General features: G+C 35.4%; 1 protein-coding gene across 2 annotated transcripts; it reads right to left on the bottom strand.

The window, feature by feature from the left end:
* Positions 1 to 309: 309 nt before the first annotated feature.
* LOC112797023 (shikimate kinase, chloroplastic) lies at positions 310 to 4575 on the bottom strand. 2 transcript variants are annotated; one of them, XM_025839754.3, is made up of 11 exons: positions 4436 to 4575; positions 4006 to 4312; positions 3165 to 3223; positions 2941 to 2995; positions 2778 to 2850; positions 2054 to 2138; positions 1519 to 1601; positions 1284 to 1413; positions 1069 to 1147; positions 728 to 792; positions 310 to 570 (listed from the first exon to the last, which is right to left on the bottom strand). In XM_025839754.3, exons 2-11 carry the CDS (start codon positions 4226 to 4228, stop codon positions 511 to 513), a joined length of 912 nt encoding a protein of 303 aa, XP_025695539.1. In that variant the 5' UTR covers positions 4229 to 4312; positions 4436 to 4575; the 3' UTR covers positions 310 to 510. The 2 variants fall into 2 exon arrangements, with proteins under 2 accessions (XP_025695539.1, XP_025695541.1); XM_025839756.3 differs by having other exon boundaries at positions 1111 to 1147.
* Positions 4576 to 13846: the final 9271 nt, after the last annotated feature.

Raw genomic sequence — 13846 nt, 5'->3', positions numbered from 1 at the left:
ATAGTTATTTTGGGAGCAACATCCATCCGATTGCCAAACATTTTTCTATTTATTCCTTTTTTATAGATTTTTTTCCTATAAATTTACATGAGATCTTTTCTTCCGCTTAGGTTGTTGAACAAACAATTTTTATCTAAGAATAAATAAACCGGGCCACTTCACAACATAAAAATCCTCTTGGAGTAAGTAAAATACATAACCAGATCAATCAAACTCGACTACAAGTATATATATATATATATATATATATATATATGTATATATATATATATATATGTATATATATATACATCAACAATAAACAAAACATAAACAATGCTGGTAGCTTCTCAGCTTATTCTTAATGCTAACACATATTATGCAGAAACATATGCCAGGCCTCATCACTTTTTTTGAACCCGAAACATATTGACATGGCACGATATTATCAATTTATCATGGCCTGGATTGCATATCACAACTCAAGAAAAAAATATAAACACGTCAACAATGCTTGTGTTTGTGTTTTTATCAGTGTTCTGCGTAACTGTTGTCTTCTTCCTTCAAAAAGACTTCAATTTGTTCCAATGCCTGCAAGATAGAGACGTGTTATCTAGATTGGCACTGATGTCATTTTTATTCAACTCAGCACCTAGGAACATTTCATTTGACCCATAAAAACGAACCAATAGATTTTTAAAAAACATCCTGAAATGACACTAGTAGGGAGGGCATTGAGTATGAAGACCTCAATTGCAATAGCAGTTGGTGACAGTTTGGACACATCTCTGTGACCCAGTTTTGCTGCTATCTCTGCACGATAAATAACAAGGTCAGAAACCATATATATCAGCAAAGCATCAAGAAGAAGGTAGAAATAATAATTAAGTTCACTAAAGATCTTTCTCTACTTTTTTTTCTTTTTCAAAAGTGACGCTTGGCAAGTATCTTAGGAATCTCCAGGTCCTAACAATTCAAGTTCAATAAGTCACGGGGGAAAAGAAATACATAAAGTTCTGTTTTATACCCAAAGTTTCTGAAGAAAAATCCACAATTTTTATTTCAAAACCAAAAAATATCTATGCCTACTTTCTAATGAGACCCTGGCATTGGCATTGGCATATGAATCACCTCTTTCTTCAAAAAGAGCAGACAACTTCAGGAGAGCCTGCAGAAGAACATCAAAAGGTCAGAATACTTACCAGGAGGGGAAAAAAGGTAAACTTTGATGCAAATTGCTAAAGAGTTGAAGTTGCTAGGACTGGGTGACTAAAATTGTATGCAGGAGGGAAAAAAAAGATTACCCGGGTGTATGCATCTCCTGCTTCATAATGTAGGAGGGGGCGAGAATTAGTTCCTATAGCAGCAATTCTCTGTGCCAAGGCTTCCAGCGGCACATCCAACCAAACACTGACACCCTTGTGCATATGTTTCCTGGCAATCCATATATACAGGAAAGCAAGAATGGGACGTTAATCATAAAAAATTGAAGACCAAACTTCAATTTTCTTGTTCACACATTAATAATTATAATTATACCAATTGATGGGCCTAATAACAACACCTCCACCAGTAGAAATAACAATTCTACGCATCAGGGACAGTTTATGCAATACCTCAGTCTGAAACAGTAAAAATAAGCAAGGGAAAATGAATGGTGAATGTGATAACAAAACCATCAATCAGATCCATTGATAGTAGAACACAAAAAAGTTATTGGAAATGATGTTGCTTGTTAGCACATTTCATAACCAAATGTATCTACTTCTATTAACATCACTTTCAAGAGCCAAATATCAGACTCTTACCCTACAGCAGGGAATGGGCTAAGCAGTTGTTTATGCCATTTTTTTTTGTTTTCATAATTGATTATTGAATTCTATACTCTCGTTAGTACTGTCATTGGTTGGTACTTCAAAACATATTGATTCAACAGCTTCTTGGGACAGTTTATGTCAACATATAGACGACAATGAGGAGCTGGATGAGATTGGGAAAAAAAAAACACATAAAAGTTCAAAACAACTTAACAAAGAAGATACATAAGCTAGAAGAATAGTCCTCTTCAACTGACCTCTTTGTCGCGAAAGAAAGCTTCTCCATAGTGATTGAATATATCAGCTACAGAATTCCCAACCTCCTCCTCCACCAATGCATCACTAAAGCACCCACGAGTGCAACAAATGCAGAAAATCAACACAATGTCTAAAGTGCTTGTGAAATATACAGTATGTGCAACAAATGCGCAGTATTATATAATAATCTCAATCAGAAATTCTTTATGCCCAGCTCAGTAGACCATAATCCTCAGGATAACTAGAATGGCCCCTTTCCATCTACAGATTACAGTCATATAATACATTTGTTGTATCTAACTAGATTTCTCTGTTATCAATTAAATATAAACACCAGTTGAAGTTCATCTTGGTTTTTGCACACAGAAATTGTAGATAGCTACAAACAACATGCCATTCTTTGTATATTCTTGTAGCCTATTCGGGCTATCCAAATGATGCACTATTATGATCATTTACTTGCTTTAAGACTGATATAACTGATCCAGAGATAATAAAGAAGTAATTTATTCAAGAATTACAAGATAATGAGAATATTCGAGAGGCCTACTCTCCAAAAACTCAAATCAGTTAATCAATTAATATAGTCCTTCTGTCTGCCCTTTTCCCTCTATTCATACTCCCAATTCATCAAAACCTAAACACAAGTCTCAGTGTCCTATCAACGACTCAAGTTCTTCCTTAGAAGGAGAGAGAAAAAAAATGATAAATTCCCATACTAACCTATCACAGAAAGAATAGCCAAGCACTTTTGCCATAATCTTCCCCACAGTTGTCTTCCCAGAGCCCATCATTCCTGCATGTCAAATTAAAGGTATTTTGAAAGCCGCAATAATCATACTTGGAAATTATATTATTGGATGATGACTTTAGCCATGAAACTAACCAACAAGATATATACAGCGTCCATTTAAATATGGATCGATCTCTTGTGATCTACTCTGCAATTTATTAATTCAAGTAAGATAATGGCATGTATAGCAAGCTAAGGCAAAAAGCAACTAAGCAAAGTTTACTATTTCTTGATTCTTGCTTATGATGGAGGGCATAACATCACTAACGAAATGGATATAGACTAGTTAAAAATAACAAAGAACTTCATATCATTACCTTCAAAATCAATTCTTCATCAAGAGGAGCATGACAGGTTCCAGATTCCAATGTCGAAGCTACACGAGCATTTAAATTTAGTCAATTACAATCTTATATGCAATCCAGGGAAAATTACATACTACATCTTCTCAAAGACCATAATTTTTCCTCAAAAGACGCGGAAGTGGATTATTCCAACTATTCAATAGAATAAATTTATTTGAAGCTGCAGAATGATAAATACAAAGACAATAGTTGGGCATTGCAGTTATATTCAGTTCACCTTGATAGAAATTATTATGAACGGTCCAGCTGAAATGTCTATTATCCTTTCATATTGATCACGCCATGTTTTTTAACATAGATATCCAACTACATTTTAGTCACAAATATCTGAGCACAAGTTCTTCAAATCAATTTCATGCCAGGCAAATTAAACTTCAAATCCTTCCTTATTTGATCAATGTTTACAGGAATATAATTCAGGCAAAACAAAGAATTAATTACAGGGAAGGCACGTTGGGGATTAGATTTGCAATTTTCTGCACAACCAGAACAAATCTTTAATCCAAATTCATTGGCAATTTACAAGTAAGGTTCACTGTACGCTGTATCTTCTTATTGTAACTAGTAAATCATTCATTTTTAAAAAAAAGACGGATAGCACAAAATCAGCACTCCTTTCAATAACAATAAAAGTAATTGGAAAATATAAATGCAAAGCTAGAATAGCAAGCGCGTTACATGTTCCAAGCCCTTTTATTTTTATTTTTTTTCAAACCAGGATATTAAAAAAATAATAACAAATACAAACTCGCACGTTTCAAAACCAACAATCATTGTTTTTCCCTCAACAAACCTGCGATATTTTCGTATGAACGAGTAACCTCCAAAGGTGTTACCCTACGCCGAATCATGGAAGTTCTTACAGGCTGCAACTTAACCGAAACCGAAACCCGGAGAAACTTTTTGTGCGGTTCACGTGATATTCTCAGAGAAGAGGCGCCACTGGGTTTTGACCGCATCGTCTCTGGTTGAAGCATAGCTGAAAGTTGCAACGTTTGCGCAGCTTTCGCATCCATAGTAGCTTCCCCTCAAAACTTGTATTGAAAACTTACGCCAATTGCAACGATAAGTCTGTCCTTTATCCCCTCTTAATTTTCGATCTTCAGTTTTGGAGAAAATGGGGGGGAAACAGAACGAGAAGAGTTAAATTCACACATAAGTGAAGGAAGCATTGAAAAAAAAATGGGGGAAGAAAATGGAGAAGATGAAATTCCGAATCTGACCTGTTGTAGCAGAATCTAACTGGAAGGGATCAGCTAAAAAAAAAAAAAATAAAGATATTAGAGTGAAAGTATTTTACAAAAATAAGCACCCGTGAAACTCGTGTAATTTCTGCGTAATTTTATTAATAATCAAATTTTTAATATAAACAAATAGGATTCCGATAATAATTTTCGTACTAAACTATTTCCGAGGGAAATAACAAATAAGAGAGAGGGAGGGCGCGCTTATGAGTTTGTATTTTTTACACCAGTGAAGGCTTTTTGACTATTCATCCCCGTAGGAGTCAACAGTACTACAGTAGGATGGTCTTTTGACAACTCTGAACGTGGTGGGTTGGTTTGCTCTTTGCCATCGTATAGCTTCTATGTATGTATAAGTATAATGTATTCATACCACAATATTTTAGGTTGGCTTGTAAGTGAATTCATTAATTTAAGATGAAGCAATTCATCTAAATATTTAAAAAATTTTCTATGTTCATGTTATTTATATATTAAATTCAGCCATTAAAATTAATTATTAATTTAATTTATTTTTAATATTTATTTTATATTTTAAAATATATTATATATTCATAATTTATTTTAATATACATATATGATGATTTTTTTTTATAATAGTTTTTTGAAAAAGTCATAATTAAGTAATAATATCAAATATTTTGCATAGTCAAAATTAATTTCTTTATTTGCTACAATTCTAAGAGATAAAACGGGAATGACACATTTCAAATATATAGTCACGTGGCATTAACACGTGCTTACCAACCACGAGTTCGAGGGTTGGTGAGACTGGTGGTGGATACCGCACGAGTAGGAGTGAAGTCACTTTGGCACTTTTATCAACATGGTTGGTTGGTAAGTTAAATTGTAAATAACTAAAAAAAAAAAGCAAAAAAGACACTTTTCTGCCAAGATTCCATAATCATCATGTGAGTGAAGTATATTTAATGAGAATCCTAATCTATTTTTTAAATAATTCTTTTATTTTTAAATAATTAAAATTATATATTTTTTAAATATATAAAAAAATATTTAAAATTAAAAGAATAAATTAAGATTTTTAATTATTCTTCATTAATTACATTAGACACTTATATTGAATTTTAGGATCCGGCTCCTCTAAAATTTTATTATCATTTTAGAGAAAAAAATATATCATTAATTATCTTTGGATTAAAATAGTATAACTCACAAATAATAAATGTTACAAATTTAAATGTGATTAAAGTATTATTTTATTACTTTACTAACCAGAAAAGCTCAACATCCATGTAATTTTTTCATCCAAGTTATTTAAGTAAATTCGACGCGCCTCCCTAATCTCTTTACACGTTTATTATCACGGCCTCATGTAACGTATATAACATAAACCTTCTGCTGCGTGATTGATAAACCACTATTTCATGGTTTATCTTGTGCTCAATTGAGTGAATTTTAGCAATCTTTCATAAACTTGTTCATACAAAATGCATGGCTTTACATTCTCCTTCCTGATTTTGTGCTATGATTGAAAATATGCTTCTTTGGCCTTATATTTGCTAATATTAATCCTCTCTTATCACCATTAGATGCCTTGATATGTGCATTAAGTGATTTCAGGGATTACAGGGCATGAATGACTTAGAGGATGGAAATGAAGCATGCAAAAGTGGAAGGAATACAAGAAATTGAAGGAACTGCAAAGTTGTCAGCCTGACCCTCTCTCACTAAATCGATCATAACTTTAGCTACAGAGGTCCAAATGAGGCGATTCAAGTTGCATTGGAAAGCTAACGTCCGGGGCTTTGAAATGATATATAATTTACTATAGTGGCCGTACAGCTAGGCGATGCGAATGCGTGCTCCACGCGGATGCGTCGTAGTGACGAAAATCAGCGTGACAGAATTCGCAATCAGCGATTTCTGGGCTGTTTCTGGCCCAGTTCTCGACCCAGAAAACACAGATTAGAGGCTATAAAGTGGGGGAATGTATCCATTCATGGGAGAGCTGATAATTCATAATTTTAGATTTTTAGATATAGTTTTAGAGAGAGAGATTCTCTCATCTCTCTTAGGATTTAGGATTTAGTATTTCTTTTAGGATTAGGATTTCTACTTCTCAATTTCCAGGTTCAATGTTCCTTTTATTTATTCTCTCAATTTGATTTAAGAACTCTTTATGTTTAGATTGATTTTCTATTTAATACAATTTGACGTATTTCGGATTTATGATTTTTATTTAGCTTTCTATATTCTTGTCTTTGGTTGAGTAATTAGAGACTCTTGAGTTATCAAACTCAGCTGATGATTGAAAATTGGAATTCTTTGCTGATTGATTTGAATTCCCCTAACTCTAGTCTTTTCTTAGGAATTGACTAGGACTTGACGAATCAAATTGATTTATCCACTTAACATACCTTCATAGTTAGAGGTTGACCAAGTGGGAGCAAAAGCCAATTCTCATCACAATTGATAAGGATAACTAGGATAGGACTTCCAGTTCTCATACCTTACCAAGAGCTTTATTAGTTATTAATTTAATTTCTTGCAATTTACTTTTCTTTTTCAACCTATTTAAAAATCCCAAAAAAGATACTTTTTCCATTACCAATAATAAAACACACCTCCCTGCAATTCCTTGAGAAGACGACCCGAAGTTTGAATACTTCGGTTTATAAATTTTACTGTGTTTGTGACTTGTGACAACCAAACTTTTGTACGAAAGAATTCTCTTTTGGTTTAGAAACTATACTTACAACGCGATTATATTTGTGAATTTCTTTACCGATAGGAAATCCGATAGTCAAAATGGCGCCGTTGCCGGGGAGTTACAAACATGTGCCTTATTATTGGTTATTGTAAATATTTTTCTTATTTGTTTTCTTTGCTTTGATCTAAAAATTCTAAGTTTGGTGTCATTTTATTGTTTTTCTCTTTCCTCATTAATTTCAAAAATATCTTTTCTCTTTATTTTAATTAATTTTTTTCAAAAATTACAAAAAAAATTTCAGATTTTTATTTTTAAAATTTTTATCTTATCTTATCTTAGTTTTAAATTTCAAAATTCAAATATTTTTCAAAAATCATATCTTTTTCAAAATCTTATCTTATCTTATTTCAAAATCAAAATTTCAAATTTCAATATTTAAAATTTCAAAATTCAAAATTCAAATTTTAAAATTAAAATTTAAAAATCAAACCTTTTCAAAAATTTAAACCTTTTTTAAATCTTTATCTTATATTGTTGTCAGTGTTTCTAAGTTTTAGGAGTTTATTTTCGTTAATTTCTTTTTATTAATTTTTGTTTTATTTTCTCTCACTACTATGAACTCTCACAACTTTGGCTATGAGTGAAGAGGAGATTACAATGAGAACATGCATCAAAGATGGGACAACCAAAGATAGGAGGAGCCACAAGGATTTGATCAACCCTCTTGGCAACAACCTCCACCAACATACTATAACCAAGAGCCCTTTCCAAGAGGCATACCAAGATGACGGCTATGGTGAGCACTCTTTTGATTATCAACAACCACAACCATACGCCTATAAACCCCCACCTCAACGTAGCTTTGGACCACCATACTCACAAGTCCCTTTTCACCATTCACCTTCATATGACCCTAACCCTTATCCACCATATCAACCACCATATGAACCATACCTAGAACCACCACCTCAATATACACCATGTCCATATCCATCAATCCAAGAGCACTATGATCCTACTTATGATAGCCAAGTAGAACAAGAGTCAAAGGATCGTTTCAAGGAGACAATGGATCGACTCAATGCAACCATTCAACAATTGGGCCAACCGATAAGTCGACTAGACTCCCGACATCTGGACACTTAAGGAATTCCCATGGCTTCATGTGGAGAATCTACTGAAGAACGCAGCATGAAGGAGAAGCTAGAAACTCCGGTGGACAATGAGCAGCATGACTTTGTATTGGAATAATTGGAGGAAGCCGTAATCGTTAAAGAGGAAGAAGTGGTCGAAGACTTAGGAGATACGGAACCTCCATGGGAAAGCTCAGTCATAGAACCCCCTTCTAAGGAGTTTGAATTTGTTGTTGAGGAGGGTGTACAACCTCCAAGGCATACCATGGTTGAAGACTTTAAAGGGGATGATCAAGAGATGGCTTCAATCATTATTGAATTCTTATCTACATTTGAATCCTCTCCCATTAGACTTGACATGGAGATTAAAGAAGAAGAAGCACAACCTCCCATGCCCTTGGTGAACAATGAAGAAGAAATGGAAGAAAGCTACCAAGAGGAAGAGGTTGAAATTGAAGAAGCTTGCAAAGAGGTAGAAATTGTCAAAGAAGAGCACAAGGGAGTGGAGCTTGCAAGATCATTAGAAATACTTCTCCCAAGGCCATTGCCATCCAACAAAACATTCAAGTGGGTAAAATTCTTATCCTTAACCTTTACTTTCCCACTTGAATATGGGCTACTAGAGACGAATAGTCAACTTAGAGCTCTTTGTGGCATTAAGAGCAAGGTTCACTGAGTACTATATAATTGTTTCACCATAACTACGCTTTTGGTTCACCAGGCAGACTAGCTGTTTTGTAGATGAAAAATTTGTCTCAAAGGTCAGGATGATTTTCAAGACACTAGAAGAAGCTAGAAAGTTCTACAAACATTATTTGAAACTTGCCGGATTTTCTACGAAAATAAGGAACACCACTTGGGACGGAGACAAGATTAAGAATCAACTAATCGTATGCACTAGAGAGGGGAGTGAAAATTCAAGATATCTCCAACTTTGAAGACAAACCCTTCGGCTGTGTTGAATTGTCCAGCCAGGATTTACGTACACATAATAAAGAATGTTGGTCTTTGGACAATTTCCAAAGTTGTTCTGAATCACTCACATCCTTGTTGTTCAGACCGGGCAGAGATGCTCAAACAACATAGGGAGCTTAACATGTCCGTGCATCGCTGATGAGCAAATTTTCTATCGGTAAAGAAATTCACAAATATAATCGCATTGTAAGTATAGTTTCTAAACCAACAGAGAATCCTTTCGTGCAAAAGTTTTGGTTGTCACAAGTAACAAACCCAGTAAAATTTATAAACCGAAGTATTCAAACCTCGGGTCGTCTTCTCAAGGAATTGCAGGGAAGTATGATTTATTATTGGTTATAGAAAAAGGTATATTTTTGGATTTTTGAAATAGGGAACATGTAATTTAAATGGCAAGGAAAATAAATTAATAATCCGCTCTTAGGTTGGGCAGTAAGGGTCGGAGCCTCAAAAAATCCGATTCGTGCGGATTCTTCCCCCATGGCAAGGTATGAGAATTGGAAGTCCTATCCTAGTTATCCTTATCAATTATGATGAGAATTGGTTTCTGCTCCCACTTGGTCAACCTCTAACTATGAAGGTATGTTAAGTGGATAAATCAATTTGATTCCTCAAGTCCTAGTCAATTCCTAAGAAAAGACTAGAGTTAGAGGAATTCAAATCAATTAGCAAAGAATTCCAATTTTGAATCATCAGCTGAGTTTGATAACTCAAGTGTCACCAATTACTCAACCAAAGCTAAGAGTGTAAATAGCTAAATTAAAATCATAAATATGAAATACCTCAAATTGCATTAATAAAAGAAATCAAATCTAACATGGAAAATTTCACAAATTAAATTGGAAAAATAAATAAAAGGAACATTGAACTTAGAAATTGAGAAGAAGTAACCTAAACATAATAGAAATCCTAAATCCTAATCCTAAGAGAGAGGAGAGAACCTTTCTATCAAAAAACTAAATCTAAAACTAAAATTGTGAATTATGAATTTTGTATATGAATTGTTAAATGAATGGATGGATTTTTCTACTTTATAGTCTCTAATCTGTGTTCTCTGGGCTTGGATCTGGACCGAAAAGGGTCCAGAAATTACTGGGGCCGACTTCTGCAATTTTCTGCACGTGGGGTCCGTCACGCGTTCGCGTGGGTCGCGCGTCTGCGTTATCTGGAGTTTTTCTCTTCCACGCGTTTGCGTAAGTCACGCATCCACATCAGTTGTGTTTCGCGCTAGTCATGCGTCCGCATCGTTCACACGTTCGCGTCGATGCCATTTTGCACAAGGCACGTGGTCACGTCGTCCATGCGTTCGTGTCGCTGCCGATTTTTCAAAAACTCCATTTTGTGCGTTCCTTCCATTTTTGCATGTTTCCCTTATGTCCTCTGATGAGCGGATAATTTGTATGCTTTTTGGCATTGTTTTTAGTATGTTTTTAGTATGATTTAGTTAGATTTTAGTATATTTTTATTAGTTTTTAGCTAAAATTCACTTTTCTGGACTTTACTATGAGTTTTTGTGTTTTTCTGTGATTTCAGGTATTTTCTGGCTGAAATTGAGGGTCCTGAGCAAAAATCTGATTCCGAGATCAAAAAGGACTGCAGATGCTGTTGGATTCTGACCTCCCTGCACTCGAAGTGGATTTTCTGGAGCTACAGAAGCCCAATTGGCGCGCTCTCAATGGCGTTGGAAAGTAGACATCCTGGGCTTTCCAGCAATATATGATAGTCCATACTTTGCCCAAGATTTGATGGCCCAAACCGGCGTGGCAAAACAGCCTCAGAAATTCCAGCGTTAAACGCCGGAACTGGCATAAAACTTGGAGTTAAACGCCCAAACTGGCATGAAAGCTGGCGTTTAACTCCAGAAAAGGTCTCTACACGAAATTGCTTCATTGCTCAGCCCAAGCACACACCAAGTGGACCCAGAAGTGGATTTTTACGTCATTTACTCATTTCTGTACACCCTAGGCTACTAGTTTACTATTAATAGGATCTTTTGACATTGTATCAGTACCTTATGACCTCATGACACTTTACACATTTTCTTTGTGTACTTTCTACAGCATGAGTCTCTAAACCCCATGGTTGGGGGTGAGGAGCTCTGCTGTATCTTGATGGATTAATGCAATTACTACTGTTTCTCATTCAATCATGCTTGCTTCCATTCTAAGATAATACTTGTTCTTAATCCGGATGAATGTGATGATCCGTGACAATCATCATCATTCTCAACTATGAACGCGTGCCTGACAACCACCTTCGTTCTACCTTAGATTAAGTAGTTATCTCTTGGATTCTTTAATCGGAATCTTCGTGGTATAAGCTAGAACTGATGGCGGCATTCAAGAGAATCCGGAAGGTTTAAACCTTGTCTGTGGTATTCTGAGTAGGATTCAATGACTGAATGACTGTGACGTGCTTCAAACTCCTGAAGGCGGGGCGTTAGTGACAGACGCAAAAGAATCACTGGATTCTATTCCGGCCTGATTGAGAACCGACAGATGAATTCCGCTATGCTGTGACAGAGCATATGCAATCCTTTCACTGAGAGGATGGGAGGTAGCCATTGACAACGGTGAAACCCTGCATACAGCTTGCCATGGAAGGAGACTTGCGTGTTTGAAGAAGAAGACAGTAGGAAAGCAGAGATTCAGAAGATGGAGCATCTCCAAACCTCAACCTATTCTCCATTACTGCAAAACAAGTAATCATTTCATGTTCTTTTGCTTTTCACAATCAATCCTGATAATTTCTGATATCCTGACTAAGATTTACAAGATAACCATAGCTTGCTTCAAGCCGACAATCTCTGTGGGATCGACCCTTGCTCACGCAAGGTATTACTTGGACGACCCAGTACACTTGCTGGTTAGTTGTGCGGGATTGCAAAAGTGTGATTGCAATTTCGTGCACCAAGTTTTTGGCGCCGTTGCCGGGGATTGTTGAGTTTGAACAACTGAAGGCTTATCTTGTTGCTTAGATTAGGACTGTTTTATTTTTGTTGGTTTAGAGTCTTTTAGTTGAGTCTAGTTTCATATTTTAAGTTTGGTGTCAATTGCATGCTTTTGCTTTTCTTTTAATTTTCGATTTTTTTGCATGTTCTTAGTCCCTTTTTGATTCATAAAAATTCTAAGTTTGGTGTCCTCTTTGTGTTTTTTTTCCTTAAAAATTTTTGAAAACTGTGTGTTTGATTTTCTAAAAATTTTAAGTTTGGTGTCTTTTTGTGTTTTTCTCTTTCCTCTTTTCAAAATCAAATCTTTTTCATAAAAATTTTTCAATCATATCTTTTTAATTGCTGTTTTCAAAATCTTTTTGATTAACTCATTGATTCAGTTTTCAATTTGCTTTGATCTTATTTTCTTTTTTATTTTCGAATTTTCACCTTAATTTTCGTTTGTTTTATTTTATTTTCTTTTTCGTTTAATTCAAAAAAAAAACAAACAAAATTTATCTCTTTGCAATCATTATCATTTCCCTTTTGTCCATTATGGACTTAAGTGGGATCAATCAGTCCAAAAGGACTCTGGGGTCATATGCTAACCCCATTACAGCTGCATATGGGAGTAGCATCTGTACACCTCCCATCAAAGCAAGCAGCTTTGAACTAAATCCTCAACTCATTATCATAGTGCAGCAAAATTGCCAGTATTCCGGTCTTCCACAGGAAGAACCTACTGAGTTTCTGGCACAGTTTTTACAAATTGCTGACACAGTACATGATAAAGAGGTAGATCAGGATGTCTACAGACTATTATTGTTTCCATTTGCTGTAAAAGATCAAGCTAAAAGGTGGTTGAATAACCAACCTACAGCAAGCATAAAGACATGGAAACAGTTGTCAGACAAATTCCTGAATCATTTTTACCCTCCAAAAAGGATGACACAGTTAAGACTGGACATCCAAGGCTTTAAACAAGAGGATAATGAATCCCTTTATAATGCCTGGGAGAGGTATAGAGGTATGCTAAGGAAATGTCCCTTTGAAATGTTTTCAGAGTGGGTACAGTTAGACATTTTCTACTATGGGCTTACAGAAAAAGCTCAGATGTCTTTAGACCACTCAGCTGGTGGATCTATACACATGAGGAAGACAATTGAAGAAGCTCAAGAGCTTATAGACACTGTTGCTAGAAACCAATATTTGTACTCTAGCAATGAGTTCTCTCCAAAAGAGGAAGTCATGGCAGTAGTCACTGACCCTAGTCCTCAAGAACAAATAACTGAGCTTAATCAACAAATGCTCCTGATGACAGAACAGTTAGCAAACTTTAAAGAGATGCTCCATGAGACTAAAGTTGCTAACAAGAGCATAGAACTGCAGTTGAATCAAGCAAAACAGCAAATATCTAAATAGATAACAGAGGAATGTCAAGCAGTTCAATTGAGGAGTGGGAAGACCCTGAATAACACTGCTCAAAAGAGTAAAAAGCCAAACAAGGAACAATTGACAGAGGACAACCAAACCACTGTTCAAAATCCCTCTAAGGACAGTAAGAGCCCAGAGAGGAATGTCATTGGCGTTCAAACGCCAGAAAGGGAAGGAAAGCTGGCGTTAAACGCCCATTCCTTGCCCAGTTCTGGCGTTCAAACGCCAGAAAAGGGGGAAAAGTTGGC

Source organism: Arachis hypogaea, chromosome 4 (genome assembly GCF_003086295.3).
Source record: "Arachis hypogaea cultivar Tifrunner chromosome 4, arahy.Tifrunner.gnm2.J5K5, whole genome shotgun sequence".
Lineage (NCBI taxonomy): Eukaryota > Viridiplantae > Streptophyta > Magnoliopsida > Fabales > Fabaceae > Arachis > Arachis hypogaea.
Note: the sequence above shows the minus strand (reverse complement) of the source record. Positions and strands in the feature narration are given on the sequence as shown.